A 17,280-nucleotide genomic window follows, 5' to 3' on the forward strand; every position below is an offset into this window, starting at 1 on the left:
ATTCATTCCTTCATTCATTCCTTCATTCATCATTTTTGGTAACGTCACATCGCCAATGCTGTTTGTCCCCTCACACGATCCATAGTATGAGGACCGTCCTGTCAATCATTTGTATGGGCCAATGAGGTCGCAGCTTGTTGCCGGCGAACGGTTCGTAGGGTACTGGTTCGCCGACAGTAACGCGGCAATTAAATGGAGCAACTAAGTGGATAAGAAAAAAATCAGAGTTAACATGAAATATCGTACAGTTATACTGACAGTTTCGATGGATTAAAGTTGTACGCGGTAGAAACTGGTGAGGAGGGACAGTGGAGTGTTAACTGTAGGTGATTTTGGTGTCCGTGTGACCGACAGTCAAAACAAGGTTTGTGTGGTGTCATCCAGCGACACTTCATCATGTTCATCAGTCAGTGACAGTAACCTGATCATTCAAATTTGTGACATTTCATAGTTTCCTAGTTCTTGGCTGTTGCTTTATGCTAAATAGCTTGCAGTATTTCGCCAATTTGTAGAGCTGTATACGAATACTGTATTATAGTCTATACGTACAATATCATCACGTAGTAATTCGTGTAGGCTTGATCAAAGGTGGGACTCGAACCAACAACCACCACGTAAAAAGTTTTTGTGATTATCTACTGCATGACCCCCCACTCCCGCTTCTTCTTATGCTGCTATGAAAGTGTCAAGAGTTTTGTCCCTAGAAATTAATAACGGGAGGTTTTGTCCAGCCTAGAGCAACTTGAACCAACAACCTCCGAGTAACACACCCACGTGGCCACGTGTGTTTAACCCTTGTAGTGCCCTTGGTGTCACTTTTCACAGTTTACCAAGTACAGTTGTTCGGCGGCACTACGTTGCGTTGAGGAGTAGGAGTCGAACCGAGAACCTTCTGCTTATAACTCTGTTACCCCTGCTGCCATTTTTCACTCTCTGCAATAAAGATGAGCGAAGGCGAATGTGGTCCCTCAGAGTCAGTAACACAGTGGACATTGTTTGAGATGAGCAGTATTACACCTTTAAACCAGTGGGTTTGTTAATGAAATATGATTTCATGTTGCATCACGTTAGCTGCCTCTGTTTGCGAGTGGTGCGTTGATCACACGTTAGCTGTCGTGTTGCTCTGACACTGAGTGTCCCCTTGGACAAGGCTGTGATCTCGATAAATAGCAATAATCCTATGAAAATCCTGATAAGAAGAGGATTGTGCTCCGGCTTCCTGTCTGTTTACTAGGTGTCTCTGCTTTTTATTACAGTCCCTACAGCTATAAGTGACTCCCTGTAGACATATAGGGTCATGTTTGGATTTGGTTTTTTTTTGCTTGCAGCCCAGTGACGCCGTGATGGAATACCCACCAAACAAGCGTCTGAAAGGGGAAGCGCACTGCACTCCCAGCGACTCCTTTGGCGACGATGAGGAGTTCACCCAGGACGACCTTGATGAGATTGACGTGCTCGCATCGCAGGCCTTCTCGTGCGATGCGCGACTTGCAAACGACGGGGGCGGAGGGTCGCTTTCCTCACGTGCGGCCGTTTCCCAGGGGAGAAGAACCCATGACCTCGGTGCAGGTTCACCAGGGAACGCTGACAGGTTCAATACTCCGGGGACAAGTCGCCAGCACCGGGCCACGGAAGCTTCCGGTAAGTGAGACTGGTCAGCTGATGACTGAGAAAATTACCCACGGCATGTGTGCAAGTGAAGGGTGGAGAAAAAGGGCTCTGAGCACACGGGACTCTGGGCCATGTGGCACGGCAACACACATAACACCTGCTGTTTATGTGGAGACCCCCCAGGAAAAGAGAAGGTACCTTGGAGGGGTAGTGATGAGTTCTACGAGCATCTCAAAGCACAGCAAGCAGAACTGAAGAAAAAGGTACGCCTGTATACTTAATAACTACATGGCTTTTTAAATGTATGAAATCCTGACAGTCAACTATCAGTTTTAATGAGTTTCAAAGCAATTTTTCTGATCATCCCAAAATACATAAATACTGGGCAGCATAGTGGATAGCACTGGTGCCTCACAGCTGTGGGTTCAAATCTGACTCGCTCTGTGTGCACTTTGCATGTTCTCCTCGGGGTGCTCTGGTTTGTTCACGCAGTCCAAAGATTGTGTGTGTGTGATAGGGAGATTGCCCTTCATCCTGTCCATAGTGTACCTCATACCCCATGCTTCCAGGATAGGCTCTGGGCTATTGTGACCCTGCATTTGACCAGTGGTTATTGATGCTGAGGGATGGATTGTAAATTTCATTACTGTAAATATCAAACTGGTAATGAAGGAGTGACAGTACGCCAGTGTTTAGTATTCCTCTGTAAAGTCTGATCTCCACAGTGAGGGTGTTTTCACCTTTCACCTCACTCTGTGTTTTTGAACCCAGGGATGTAGCATTCTAGCGATGTACGTTTGTGTGTGTGCTGTGAGCAGCTGAAGCAGGTGGAGGAGGAGCTCATGGTGAGGAGTGGTGAGGTCCGGGTACTCCGCGACGCCCTTCGCCACACGCAGCAAGAGAAGGATGAGCAGAGGCAGGCGCTCCTGCAGCAGGAGGAGCAGAGGGCACAGGCGCACAGCGACAAAGAGAAGGCCCTTAACAGGAAGGTAGTGGTGTCACCCAGCACCATCTGTGTCGTGGGGTCATCGCCCTCGCTTGCTATGCCGTAGAGCCTGGCTGCCACCGTCTCTGCACTCACTGTGACTGTCACTTGCTGTCACTGCTTGTATCACGTGCTTTGGCCAACAGTGACACACCACAGTGATGTCTCCCTTGGTGATACCTGGTGTTTTGTACTGTTAATCTCTGCAGAACTGTTGTTACCCAAGATGCACGGCTGAGTACGGGGGGTTCTTGTGTTTTACCCTACTGTAAATTCTGTTAATATTCCTGAGTTTAGTTGTTAAAGTCGTAACGTACACTTGCGGATGCTTGGCTTCCGGGAAATAAGGAGATTACGCGCATGGGTCGGAAGCACCGGCAGTTTGATGTGTGTTCGTCTGCGCAGGTGCAGTCGCTGCAGTCGGAGTTACACTTCAAGGAGGCGGAGCTCAGTGAGATGAGGAACAAGGTACAGATGTGTGAGCGCAGCAGCAAGGTGCTTGCGGTGCCGGCTGTCAGGAACAGGTACGCTTCGCTGTTCACGTTTGCACTCTCACCAGTCTGGTCGCGTCTTTGCTGATGGGGGGGTAACCAAGGGATGCTTGTTGATCGTACCCTCGTGCGCTTGGGAGTTTACCCTGCTTCCCGTGTTACATGTATTGTGGTGTCACTTCTTCTCCAGCCCAAAGAGGAGCTTCTCTGCAGCGCAGCAGCAGGAGGAGACTAGCAGCGGGGCTTCATCCCCGGGACTCTCTCCCTTCCTCACCAAGGAGACGTTCTCGGCCCAGCTCTCGAAAAGGCTGCCGGCAGCTCGGGGAGCTGCTTGCGCTGAGGAAGGTACCTGCCGCTGACTTGTGTCCTTGGGCAGGTCCCTACCTGCCACTCGCTTCACTGGATTAGTTGTATGGAAGTGGATTCCTTGCTGAAGGTGGTTTAGAGGAACATGGTGACCTGCAGGATGGTATGAGCCCTGTACCTCTGAGCTCATCTCACCTACTCTGTGCTGACTGCAGTGCTCTTCACTGGAGTCCAGTTTAAACACGGGAGCTGCTTCGTGCTGCTTCCATCATCTTACCACAGCTGTTTTTCATCAAGGTGGAAGAAAAGTGAATGGTGAGAGGACGGATGCCAAGGAGGACGTTCCGCAAAGAAATGCCTACAGCTTTGAATCACACCCATGTCAAGGTAACTTGGTTCCTTTGTTTTTTTCTTTTTTAAACTATTAACATTTTCAGTTGGAAATTATCACATATTTTACATCTTAGGCTTTACAGTCTTGTGTGGCAGTACAGTAAGCTGCAGGAGATAACTTGGAGTAAAAAGGTGGTACACTGGCCCCTTTTTCTACAAGCAGTAAAGTTATAGATCTTAAACAACACCAACATTTTCCCAGGCAATTTGTTTCATTTTAATTGCAATTTCTTCACTTACCTTTATTCTACAATTTCAGCTTGATGTGGCGCAAAAGTGACCTGTATTTAAATGCCCAGCTGACAGAAGGCAGTAAAATGCCCCAGAGAGTCTGGAACCACTTTCCTTCAATTCACTTCCACAGTGTTTATAGCTCCTGTCTTTTTCCACAGTGTCAGTCATCAGTAGCAGGATGAGGAACGTACCACATTTTGATAAGATGAACCAGTTGGAGTCCTTTTTGTCATTTTCGATGAGCATTCATTGTAATGTATCTAAAAGTAAAAAGTAATACATTGGTGGTCTATTATGACTATATCCATGATTTTAGTAGAATGTAATCTGACTCAACTGTAAGATGAGGCCTCTATTCCTGGACATATTAAGCCAGAAGACATGATGCCTCTCAAAGGTGGTTAGAATTTCATGCGCTTTCAGCTTTGCCAAAAACGTCGCAGCATCGTTCACTGTTTGTCACTTCGTGGCGTGTCGCTCTGCAGCACTTCGGTGGCCTCTGTTCTTGTCACTTTTAAACGCTCAACATTTTGTCCCTCTGAAGGGGCATCGCTGCTGAACCTTCTCCTCCAGCATCCCCTGGACCCCAGCATCCTTGGCCTCTGTCACCTGTTGTGCTTGAGCCCAGATGCCTTACCCGGCCTCCTGCTACAGCGCAGCAGCATCAGTGCGTAAGTGTGCTTTGCACAGAGAGCGCCACCTACTAGTGTTACGCAAATGAGTCACTCGACTGAAAGATAAGTTTCTGTGTTGAAGTGGAAACCTTTCTACACCAGGACTGAGGACACATGATTTAAGTCATGAAACCATGAGGGCAGCAGTTTGTGCGTATCTTTGAAAATGGCACTTTTTCCCCCCAAAGGTTGCAGGACACACCTGAGTACTTGTGCTGTCACACCCTTTGCATGGATCTTAATCAAATATTTTTTAGCCTAATGCAAGATTTTACATGAAATTTTAAGACACTGATAATTGTATGAATGAAATCATCAGGTTACGCTGCATTCAGTATCCTAATGCAGATGTTTTATACAGATTGTTCTCTGCTGATCTCAGTGCACCTAAGGCTGAGTGTGAAGCGTTCCTCTTCCTCTTTGCGCCCCAATCCCTTCTTCAGACCATCTTCAGTGGGGTCCAGCAGTTCCTCCGCAAAAGCAACGTCGTTCCACAGCAGCCAAAATGGCTTCATTGAGGCGCAGAGTCGCGCCGTGTCTGGGCTCAACATGCTGGCGTCGGACCAACGGCTACACCTGCAGGGCAGCGTTTCTGCTCCCGTGGAGCGGACATGTCCGGGGGCCCTGCACCTTCTGCCGCTGCTCGAGTACCACATTGGCTTGTTTTGTCAGGTGCTCGAGAAGGTGGACAGCTCCAGCAAGAGCCCGCTGCGCAGCGTCTCCCTGTCTGATTCCTTGCAGAGCAGTCCGGCCTCCGGTGTGGAGGAGACCTTAGGAGGCCTGGAGGAGTTTGCCCTAGCGGCACTCAGGGTGCTGGGCCTTCTGGTGGAGCACAGCCGTGAGGTTGTACATGCCCTGCTGTGCCCTCCGGGCCTCAAACCCGAAACAAAGAGGGACACGGAGGTGCCTGGGACAGAGAGCAAGTCCGCTGAGCTCCTACACCCGCTGCTATGCAGGCTGCTCCAACTGGCTGACCCTGGCATTGCCAGCGCCGCCCGCCGCAGGGACACGGTGCTCAGCGGCAGCTTGAGCGTACTCAACGGGCTCGCGGAGAGAGCGGGCAAGGAGCTGCACAGGTGAGAACATCCAGGTTTGGATGCATGCCTCTTTACTGGCGTGAAATGATAGAATAATGTCATTCCGTGTGAGACAGCACAAGGAAAAGAGCTTCTGCCATATGTGTTGGTGATAAACTGGTGACAATTGGGATTTCAGCAGTTTTTCCCACTTGTGGTACATTTATTTAGCTGACGCTTTTCTCCAAAGTGACTTACATTGTTAAGCTTACAATTATTTACCCATTTATATAGCTGGGTAATTTTTACTGGAGCAATTCAAGGTAAGTACCTTACTTAAGGGTACTACAGCCTGAGGTGAGGCTCGAACCTGCAACCTTTGGGTCCAAGGGCAGTTGTTCTAACCACTATGCTGCCAGCTGTCCGGTGGTACTTTTGTTAGTGGGGCCAAAACTGGACAGTGTTGAGTCATAGCTGTGACCATTTCAGGATCTACCAAAAAGTCAGCGGGACTCTTCTTGCTGACTTTGCTCATGTTCAAGAGTGTTCGTCTGTGTTGCAACGAAACACCTTCTTACCACGTGGTGCTCCAAGACTGAAACTTTGGCCACAGACCTGCAGGGGGCGCTTTTAAGATGCTAAAAGCAACGGTTCACACTCGTCTTTCCCCAGTAGTGTGGTGTCACGAACGTCAATGTGAACCGTGCTCCTTCTGTCCTTCCGCATGACTCCCGGAGGCTGAAGTGCGTGGCGTCGAGCCACTCCGTGGTGCGCTGCCTGGCGCCTGACTCCTCGCACCGGGTCCTCTGCCTCACCGTCAGTCTCCTTGCTCTGGTTGCTGACAGCGATGAGGGAGCGGCGCTGCTCTGCTCGCACCTGGGTGAGGCTCGTCGGCCGCGCTCCGCAGTTGGAGTCCAGAGCACGATCCTCAGGTCAGGAAGTAAATTTCTCTTTCCCCATAGACTCGTGCCCTCTGCTGAAGCTGCTCCAGTACATCAACTCCAGACCCAACGAGTCAATTACAGACGACCAGTGGTGTTGGTTCGAGCTAGAGGTAAGTGGTTCGATGCGATGCCGTGTCCTGGACGGAGATGGCGATAGAGCGAGACGCTCACCGCTCATTGTTGGTCTTTTCAGGCTGTGCGATTCCTGACAAAGCTCCTGACCCAGAAATCGGCCACATGGACGTCTTTCTCACACTCGCCGTGTCAGTGCTGCGCTGAAGTAAGTAAGGAGAACTGCAGTCCGGTCCGGCACAGGCCCTCTTACGTACTGACATCTCTGGTACCTTCCTAGACATTTAAATGGACTCTTCGAATGCAAAAAACACTTGTTTTTTCAGCTAATGCTTTTCTCCAAGGTGATTCACCCACACTGAGCTACTTATACTGTACAGCTAGGTAATTTTTACTGTATCAGTTCAGGGCAAGTACCTTGATCAAGGGTACAACAGCAGGAGGCGGGATTCAAATCCCGGGACTTTGATTACAAGGCAGTGACTCTAACCACTGCACCACATAATGGGCTTTTATGAGCCCCAGTGTTTTTCCTGTAAATTATGTAGTTAGCTGTTAATTTATATTTACGTTTATTCATCTCTCAGGCACTTTTCTGAACAGTGGTGTACAACCCAAGAGTAAACAGAAGTGCATCAGCAACAGCAGGAGATGGAGACAGACACATGACTCAAAAAGCACAGTCAGTCCAAAACTACACCTTAACCAGCACACATTACCCAGGTAGCTGTTTATTTCATTGGTAGGAAGATTTTTTTAATAAGTAGTGAAGGTTTATGGAGGTCAGGAGAGAAGTGGCTCTGAAAGAGATGGGTTTGAGACCCTTCTTGACTGTTGGAAGGGATTCGGCAACTCCGAAGGACACAGGGAGCTTTTTCCTCTACAGTGAGGAGAAAAATGAGAACCTAGAAACTATCGGTTTCGGACCCTTGGGAGCGGGATCGCCAAGTGCCCAGAAGCTGAGGAGTTCAGTGCCCTTGCTGGGCTGTCACGAGAGATCAGGTCCTATTAGTATCAGGGAGCAGATCATCTGATGGTCTTGATAGAGACATGTACAGGAACTCAGTGAAGGGAGATGAGGAGGGGAGTTACACGGGAATGCTTTGGTAGGTCAAACACAGCTTGTACCATGGTATTCTGTATCAGCTGGAGTGGCCTGCTGGTGGAGGCCAGGAGACCAACAGGAGGGAGTTACAGTAGTCCAGGTGGGATATTACTATGGCCTGGGTCAGGACTTGTGTACAGTGTGTTCTGCTTCATTCAGTGTCAGTCACTTCACAACATATAATCGCTCGTCGCACAGCAGCTGCGTGCGATACGTCCCCCGGGACCCGTGTACTGCGTGTTCTTGCATGCTTGCGTGTGGCTGAGACTGAGCTCACGATGCTGCCCCGCCGCAGCGTCCTTCCTGGCGCCAGCTCTTTGCTCTCCACTGCCACGCTGCTCAGTGTCACCCGTTCCCAGGAGATTGTAGCCCGCTCTAGTCCCGCTTTACTGCAGTCCACCATGCGTCTGGATCAGCGTCAGCGGTCAACTAGTCCTCAGTTCTGTTCACCTGCAGTCCACCTGCTGACAGGGCAGCGCTCTGCTGGTTCAGCCATGGTGAAGAGTGCCGCTGAGACTCATCTGTCCCGCAGGTGGTCCGCACCGCGGTACTGCTCCTGCACCGCCACTGGCTGTACGCGAAGAAACGCGAGCAACGCGAAGGGCGGGCCGTGGCCTGGTCGGGCCCCGGGGCCCCCCTGCTGAGGGAAGCGCTGACCCTGCTTCACTGGATGTGGCTCAACGACAGCGCCTTCGCGGAGCGCTGCCTGGACGTGCTGCACCTGTACGAGCAGGTGGTCGCTGCCGTGCGCGACGGTTTCCGCAGGATCCCGAACCTCTGCGACATGGAAGGTTGGTGCCACTGCCCTTTTCTGGGCCCTTGCCAGCACCCACTGTCCCTCATCTCTCGTTTTTTGTGCAGTTTGTCCTCATGTCAGTACCGGTGGCTCACGGCTTCATTCTGTTACCCTGTGCTGTTTTGCGAGATCGGCACTATGTCATTCCCGTTACCAAAACGTGGTAAAAACGGAAAGTGATGATCCCTTGTTCCTTCCCGATTGGCTAGAATTGGCGCTGGAGGAGATGTGTCGGCCCGAAACGGAGGACGCTGAAGACATTGACATTGGCTCAGGGTCCTGATACTGCTGCTCAGCTCGTCACTCACGTGCCCTTCGACAAGTGTTATCTGCGTGCAGCCTGGCGTAGGAACACGCGCGTTTTTCTACGGAGAATTTTTTAACCCTACGTTTGCTTCGGCTCCACATTCCTTTAGGTCTTTCGTAACAGACTTTTCCCATGAATAATAAAAGGTCTATTTTTGCAAACGTGGTATTAGTCAGTTGTGCTCCTCTGGGAGGAAAACTCGCTGAAGGTCCAGCAGATTTCGAAAGGCCTCTTGGTCTCAGTGTGAGAAGAGCAACATAACCACTGGGTATGTGACAAGTCTCAGCTCCCCCCCCAACACACACACACACCCACACACACAGCATGACAGCAGAGGAAACCGACTCAAGGACCATGTGGTTTGTTTGGAAATCTCAGTGTTGCACAAGTATCAAATGTTTTATGGGCTGTTCTGAACTGCTTGAATGTAAATAAATTCCAGTTTTTTTTCATTTAGCCTATAGTTTTATGCATAGTGCTCGATTAAGGGAACTAAACAGAACCTGAAACCTCTCAGTCCAACAGTAGCAGCTCTAACCCCAATGCCACGATTTAAATATCCTATATACAAGTGGTCCCTGATTTATGATAGTTTGACTTGTGGTTTTTTTGATTTTACACTTGTGAGCTGGCAATAGACATTCAGTATAAACTATTTCGAATTCTGAATTAAAATCTTTTTGTGGGTAAGCGATATGCTGTGTGATCCGCATCTCCCAGTCTGTCACGCAGAGGTGTTTATTAAATGCATTTTCGACTCACGCTGGGTTTCGTGGAACATAACCCCATCGTAAATCGGGGACCGCCTGTATAAAATTGCTTTGAAACCCATTCAACTGATAATTGAGTAAAATGATTTAAAAATACTTGTTTAAAAACGTTTTATTTGCAAACCCATTTTTCATGCTAGCATTTTTTTGGTAATATTTTAACTGTAACTGACTCCTTTAATAAAAATCCATCCAGAGAGCACTTTATGGACAGTAAGGCTAGGCTGGTACAGGGTGCGAAAATGTCTAAAGGCCATTTTCTGGCAACATTGGCAGCAGCATTACAGCTGCTGGATGTTGCACTTTGACTCCACCTTAAACACAGAAGACTAATAACAGCATCTCCTGAAATCCCTGCTTTCTCAAAGGAGATTAAAAAAAGAAACAAGTCTCACAAAACAGTAAAGGGTGACAAGTGACACGTGCTGGTAGAAAAGGGGACTTTAAACCCGATGAATATGAACTGAAAGTACTGAAGCCATGTGCTATAAAACAGATGTAACAAACTAAAAATGACGAAAAAACTGCACCTTGAAAACTAAAATAACTCGTTTAAACTGCAACATGACAAACAACACACCCCTGGGGCACCAAATGCTTTCACATTTAAATATAATACAACATTTCAAAAAAAAAAAAAAAAAAACAAACCGCTGACAGTTACTGAGGAATTTCCTGGAGTCTCTGCCATTAATACGTAAACATGAGAACGTAGTAACTGACAAGCATTTCAAAGATTAAAGATGAAAAAGTCATACATTCTGAAAACGTGGCGGTGTGTGTGAAGCGCTGCACGGTTCTACACATCCTGCGTAACACGCACGTAAAGAGCGACGGGGCTAGAGGAACACTTTAGACTGCTCACTGGAGACCGTGTTTGCGTATGCCGTCTCCGCGGGAACGAGGCGAAGGCCGATTGTCAGAATCGGCGTGTCCAGCAGCCGCCGGGAGGCGCAGCGACCATTGTTCAGTATCCCGTCTTAGGCGGCTCCACGTAGGCGGGGTTGTAGGCCGGCTGCGTGGTCTCCGCCAGCGGCGCGGTGGGCGGCTGCAGGGAGTAGGACGGCTGCCCTCCGCTGTACCCGGCCTGGCTGTAGGGCAGGGGGGCCGGAGGGTACGCTGCGACACACGGGGCACAGGAAGACACATTGTTTATGCGTTTCCATCACGTCCGGAGACAGCGGTCAACCGTGTGATCGGGGGGGGGTCACCGCTCCGCGTTTACCTGGCCCGGCCTCCTGGTACGGAGGTGGCGGTCCTGGGTTCTGGCTCGGATATCCTGGCGAGGGGTAAGGCTGCGCCGGGTAGGGGACCGTGGACATGGGCTGCGATCCGTAGGCTGGCTGGACGGGCACCGGTACAGGCTGGTACCCCGACGGGTACGGAGCCCCCTGGTAGACCTGGGTCGGCACGGGCTGCTGCGGGTACGGCGCGTTTATCACCGTGGTCGTGTGCGATGTCACCACAGCTGCGGGAACAGAACGCGGTCATCTCAAAGTCAGCAGAGTGGTTAAGGGGCCCCATCTCTGATGCGAAGCGCAGCCATGTAAAGACTGCATAAATGGGTGTGTTAATTTTGAAAGCTGGGAGTTTTCAAGGTCTTAGATTAAAAAAAGGAGTGTATCTGACTCCTTCTCCAAAGCATCTTGCGAATACCGTGAGGTTTGCACATGGAGCTACTTATTCCGATTTAGCCCTTTGTACCGCAGGGTAAGTAACCTGCCCGGGTATGGAGAGCGGGGATTCGAACCGTGGACCTTCTGAGTATAAGAGGATGTCTCACTTCACTGCAGCTTCTTGTGTCTGTTCACACACTGGGGACGGGGAATTATGCTGTACTCCATCTTACACACACACTCACACACTCCACTCTGACTGTTCGCATCTCCAACATGGCCTGGTGTGAACGCAAATGCAACTCACTGAAACACCCCAGCAGAGTCACACGGATGGAGAACAACAAACTGCTCGATGGGATTGAGGGCAGCAAACCCCCCCCCCCCCCCACACACACACACACAGCTGCTGGAACATCTTTCACATTTATCTCAACTTTTCCCATGTTGACATCGACATTAATGCTGAAATGTGGGTGTGTGTGTGTGAGTCACGTCAGCTGTGTGTACAAACTGTGGACTGAATCTTTCTCAACTCTGTGTGTGTGAGAGCAGTTCCCTATTTCATTAGAAATAACCGCTGGTCCAGGATCTATTCTGTAAACATAGGGTGTGAGAGAACAATGCGGATGGGATACCATTCTAGGCAATCTCACACACACACGGAGCAGTTTATGGTCACAAGTTCAGTTGAAACGTGTCTTTGGACCATGGGAGGAAACAAATGCTCAAACAGCCCAGGAGCTGAGAGGCACCAGCGCTACCTGCTGTGCCACCGGAACCCGAACCCTGAGCCGCCAGAACACGCCCACGAACTGCACGGCAACACACTGCTTGCGTGCTGTTTTCAGTACTAACATTTACCACGAGACACATACAACAGGTGCATTCCTCGTCCTCAGTTACATGTGAGATGCATCAACCCGCTTGACCGTCACCTGCGCCTCCCGTCACGCACTCATCCCGATGCTCGGAAAAAACCCGTTCGCCCCGGAAACTCGAACCCGCGTCGAGGCACCGGCGCCGTGCTGTTGCAGCGTTTCCCTACAGGGCTGCGTACTCACGTCTTGACGGCTTCCTGCACATCTTGTAGATGCAGCAGCAGGGGCAGACGCAGCAGGAGATGATGAGGATGATTAAGATGGCCAAGGAGAACAAGCCGCTGGCGATGATGGCCGTGTTCGACTGCTTCATATATCCAGTGAAGCTGCTGTTTACAAGGAAGGGGGGTGAACATTTGTGGTGGGAGAGTCATAAAACGTTCCGTGACAAATCTCGCTGCAATTTGCACACAATCAAACCGCACGGCGTGCGACACAACGCCGATGAGCCCTTCCTGCCTGCAACACGTTTGTGCAACCGGAACGCGGCTGTTTGCAGCTCTTCCTCTCCGTGCGTGAAAACGCGAGCGCCCATCTGCGGCACAGGGCGCCGTGTATCCTAGAGCAACGCCCTGGGAGACACTTCTGAGAGCACTCCTTACATTTATTTAGCAGACGCTTTTCTCCAGAATGACTTCCAACAAACTCTATGTAGCGTTATCAGCCCACACACCTTATTCACCACGGTGACTTACACTGCTAGATACACTACTTACACTGGGTCACTCATCCATACATCAGTGGAACACACTCTCTTTGTCACTCACACACTATGAAGGAACCTTAATAGCATGTCTTTGGAGTGTGGGAGGAAACCAGAGCACCCAAAGACTTACACTGCTAGATACACTACTTACACTGGGTCCCTCATCCATACATCCTTAAAGTCCCCAAGTGTGCTGTGGTCCCAAGATGGACTTTCACAGCCTGGACAGCACAGCACAGGACAGGACAGCGTCAAGACAGACGCGCAGCACCCAGCGCTCCGCACGACACACACAGGGATCCGCGACACACGCAAGTCCCGTCTCTGCTCTGACCGCTACTCGACCGACAGAGCAACGGCAGTGCCTGAGCCGTTTACGCTTTCGTAAAATGCCGTAATGAAGCCGACACAGAAAGAGGTGGTGGTTTGTTGAGTCTCATTTCCTGTAAAGTGCGTTAACCACGGACTACCAGAAGTATGAGCAGAATGTCTCAGGCAGGGAACGAAACACGTGCAAGCCACACAGCAGGATGGGTTCAGCTTCCTGATACCGAAGGCCTTTACCAGCCTCTGCACGGCAGCTCATTTCCCAATAAATTGTGCACATAATTAACGGTAAATTATTGGAGTTATTAAGGGTCAAAGCAGTAGCCGACAAAAGCAGCCGCGACCGGTAACGCAGAGCACGTACGCTCAGAGGAATCGGCACTGAGCCGACAGGTCCGGCTGCGACTTCCTCCTCGCGCTCGTTTCGCACTCCTATCGGGCAGGAAACGCAGAAACACCAAATCAGAGCCGATGAGAAGATCGATGCAATAAGAGCTGAGAATGATTAAAATGACATTTAGAAAGTTTGTACCAGTAGCGGGTCCAGCCGCCGACCCGCAGACGTTTAATTTTCTCCCGTTTCCTGGGACTCGGAGCTTTTTGTTTTCCTCTCCTCAGCTGCCGCGTGGATTATTATTGGATTTACAGGACTGGATTACGTAATCGTTAAATTGTTAATCGCAATTCACGTTGCGTCACGTTAAATCACGTTAATCGCAACTTGTATTTTCTACAAGAAAAGCGTCCGCTAAATGAATAAATGTAAATCGTTCAGGCTCAAGCGTGCCGGAGCGTTCCCGGCACAAAGCCGTCTCCTCCATACGGGGGACTTCCAGCGTGTCGTCTTCCGGGTTTTCTCTACGCACCATTTTTCTTGCGCGTCGTCGTCCAGCTCCTTGAACTTGTCCGAGCAGCAGTAGCGGTTTGAACACGTGCCGCAGCAGAACTGAAAGCCCCAACAGGACCTGGACGGTTGGTATACGTTCTTGTCATCCGTGTAGCTCTTACAGCTGTCGGCTGCAAAGAGAGAAGGGCAGAGGTTTACCGGAGTCGCACGAACGACATCCCCGGCAAGGGCACGGCACGGCACGGCGCCTTGGCCCACTAACCAAGTTAAAGTGAAAACAAGTCCTTCCCTGTGCTCGACGCGAACGCGTGACCACAAGGCAAACCGCGGCGAGAGGGAAGAGAAGCTGGTTTTCGCGACACCGTCTCCGACGGCCAATGATAGGACGAGGTCACGGCGGTCAATGGCGGTCAACGGCCCGTTCTGGTTTGCGATTCGGGGTACGCAGCGGACGGCGCGCCAAGGGACCGCGAGACGATCACGCGGCCCACGCTACGGGCAATTTGAGGGCCAGCAGTTGACCTCAGACGCATCTCAAATTTTTGGGAGGAAAGCAGGGATGCGGAGCCGGTGGCGGTGCGCAAAACCTTCGACTCCGACCCCACGGCACGGCCCAAAAGCCGCGTGTAATTTCGGCGGTCGACTTACTGGGCGAATATAGGCCTCGACCTTTATTACACCTCTAATTTTTGGGGCTCGACTTATACGCCGGCATATATGGTACATTAATCGGAGTCGGGACACTTTTTCCGACTCCAACTCCACAGCACCGGAGGAACCCTAAACAAGAAAAACAAGATAAAAAGACAACACTGACACGCGGTGATACACGCTCCCTGCGTGTTGTGTGTGCGCTTGAGAAAAAAGGAGCTGTGCACATGATTGTCTCCAGAGCAACAAAACACAGAAATTAATAAAATGTAACCATTAATCTCACACTTTTCTCCAAAGCAATTTAACATGTTGATCTACTTACAATTATCCACCCATGATTTATACAGCTGGGTAATTTTTTATTGGCGCAATTTAGGATAAGTCCCTTGCTCAAGCCAAGGGGACTACAGCAGCGGGAGGTGGGATTCGAACCTGCAACCTTTTCTCGAGGCAGCAGCCCCGGCGACACTGCGCGCACGTGCGCGCGACGACGACGACGGTGTCGCTCCCAACGCGCAGCGGGCGAAACCGAAACACGGCACACGTGTGCGCACGAATCGTCATCATGTAATGAAAGAAGAAGAAAAAGACGAACGGAACAAAGGATCAGACAACAGTGAGCGAGTGAGTGTGAGAGAGAGAGAGAGACTCGGGGCGACGAGGGCACCAACACCCCGTTTTTCACACATGATGATTTACCCGCATTACCGCCCACACGGGAGGGGGCCACAGGCGAAGCGCCACTTCTGTTCTTGACCCATTTAAACACATAAACATACAGCAGCCGAACCGAAACTAAAAGCCTTAAGGCCGAACAGGGCAGACACACAAGCCAGGAGGAGCCCAGCAGCAGATCATCATCATCATGTGTCGCTCAGCGCACCGCTGCTCCTCTCTCTCTCCTCTCTCTCTCCGTCCCTCCGTCCCTCCTCGCCCGCGGTCCGGAGCCGCAGTTCGTTCGTGTCCAGCCAGCGCCTCCGCTCCGGACTCCAGGCTGCGCGCCGCCAAACGAAGCGACCCGACCCGAGTGGAGTGGAGTGGAGTGGAGTGGAGTGGAGTGGGGTGGGGTGGGGGGGGGGAGGAAAAGAAAAAGAAAAAAAAAAAAAAAACGGGACTTACCGGCGGCTGCGGACAGCAGAGCTGCGCTGAGCGCGAGGAGCGCGGTGACAGCGACGGACATGGCGGAGCGACAGCGCGGAGCAGCCGGCGAGGGCGAGTCTCTGTCCGGACTGCGGAACTGCGCGCTCCGCCCTCTTCCTTCCCTGCGCGCCGAGACGTGAGAAAGGGTAGAGGGACGTCACGCTGGCCGCCACGGATACGCAACCCCCCGCACGCACGCGCGCGCACGCACTTAACAAGTGGCACAAGGAAGCACGCGCTCCCCGGCCAGCGCAGCAGCGACACTCGCGAACGGGACTTCGCGCCTCAGTTATTATTATAGAAACACCGAAAAAAAGTTGGCGAACCCGCTGCTCGAGTCTGGACCGGATTCTACATTATTTTATTCCTGTGGCGTTCGAAAGTTTGGAATCACCCACAAATCATCTTGTTCGCCTTTTACTGATGCTTTTATAGTATTTAGTAGCATAAAACTATTTAAAAAGCTAAGACATCATCGCTACTATGTTGCAAATGCCTCTCGTGTGAAATGTGCTCCTTCTTCTCTGGAGCTTAAGAGAATCAACTTGATGATGTAGCTGTATCTTTTTACACAGAAACATGATTATTTGTACTCTTCCATTGGTTACATTTCATCTTTTTCCAAGGAGACTCATAATTATTGAACCATTTCACTGGAGCAATTTCCAGTAAGTACCTTGCTCAAAGGGGGTGCGGTGGCGCAGTGGGTTGGACCACAGTCCTGCTCTCCGGTAGGTCTGGGGTTCGAGTCCCGCTTGGGGTGCCTTGCGACGGACTGGCGTCCCGTCCTGGGTGTGTCCCCTCCCCCTCCGGCCTTACGCCCTGAGTTGCCGGGTTAGGCTCCGGTTCCCCGTGACCCCGTATGGGACAAGCGGTTCTGAAAATGTGTGTGGGTGTGTACCTTGCTCAAGGTTGCATGTGAACTTGTAACCTTCAGATTCAAAGGCAGCAGCTTTAACCGCTACACTACCCCAGTTATTGCTCATTCATTGTACCTCTCCTTATTTTAGATCATATTATTGCAGCTATCCTTAGCTTTCTGTGAAATTCAGTTTTTCTTTTTCCAAGTCTGTCTCTATTCTGTCATTTTTCTTCAGCTGGATCACAAACACACACATTTTCAGAACCGCTTGTCTCATACGGGGTTGCAGGGAACCGGAGCCTACCTGGCAACACAGGGCATAAGGCCGGAGGGGGAGGGGACACACCCAGGACGGGACGCCAGTCCGTCGCAAGGCACCCCAAGCGGGACTCGAACCCCAGACCCACCGGAGAGCAGGACTGCTGTCAAACCCACTGCACCACCGCACCACCGCACCCCCCTCAGCTGGATCATAAATCTATATATTTTGTTATCTTGTTGCATTTAGAAACTAGCCAGTCCGTTGAAAAAAAGGATGAGAAT

General features: G+C 50.8%; 2 protein-coding genes across 4 annotated transcripts; one reads left to right on the plus strand and one right to left on the minus strand.

The window, feature by feature from the left end:
• The first annotated feature begins 170 nt into the window (after positions 1-170).
• On the plus strand, positions 171-9,523 carry atrip (ATR interacting protein). 2 transcript variants are annotated; one of them, XM_018744640.2, is made up of 14 exons: positions 171-364; positions 1,329-1,641; positions 1,786-1,874; positions 2,430-2,600; positions 3,002-3,120; positions 3,278-3,432; positions 3,691-3,780; positions 4,565-4,691; positions 5,138-5,770; positions 6,448-6,590; positions 6,673-6,764; positions 6,848-6,934; positions 8,364-8,622; positions 8,837-9,523. In XM_018744640.2, exons 2-14 carry the CDS (start codon positions 1,344-1,346, stop codon positions 8,908-8,910), a joined length of 2,337 nt encoding a protein of 778 aa, XP_018600156.2. In that variant the 5' UTR covers positions 171-364; positions 1,329-1,343; the 3' UTR covers positions 8,911-9,523. The 2 variants fall into 2 exon arrangements, with proteins under 2 accessions (XP_018600156.2, XP_018600157.2); XM_018744641.2 differs by lacking the exons at positions 8,364-8,622; positions 8,837-9,523 and adding an exon at positions 7,314-8,344.
• Positions 9,524-10,254: 731 nt separating this feature from the next.
• On the minus strand, positions 10,255-16,428 carry LOC108929833 (protein shisa-5-like). Of its 2 annotated transcripts, none has more exons than XM_029247822.1 (5): positions 15,855-16,428; positions 14,101-14,251; positions 12,385-12,527; positions 10,930-11,172; positions 10,255-10,823 (listed from the first exon to the last, which is right to left on the minus strand). In XM_029247822.1, exons 1-5 carry the CDS (start codon positions 15,913-15,915, stop codon positions 10,672-10,674), a joined length of 750 nt encoding a protein of 249 aa, XP_029103655.1. In that variant the 5' UTR covers positions 15,916-16,428; the 3' UTR covers positions 10,255-10,671. The 2 variants fall into 2 exon arrangements, with proteins under 2 accessions (XP_029103655.1, XP_029103654.1); XM_029247821.1 differs by having other exon boundaries at positions 12,385-12,530; positions 15,855-16,424.
• Positions 16,429-17,280: the final 852 nt, after the last annotated feature.

The sequence above is a fragment of the Scleropages formosus genome, chromosome 22 (assembly GCF_900964775.1).
Source record: "Scleropages formosus chromosome 22, fSclFor1.1, whole genome shotgun sequence".
NCBI classification, from domain to species: domain Eukaryota; kingdom Metazoa; phylum Chordata; class Actinopteri; order Osteoglossiformes; family Osteoglossidae; genus Scleropages; species Scleropages formosus.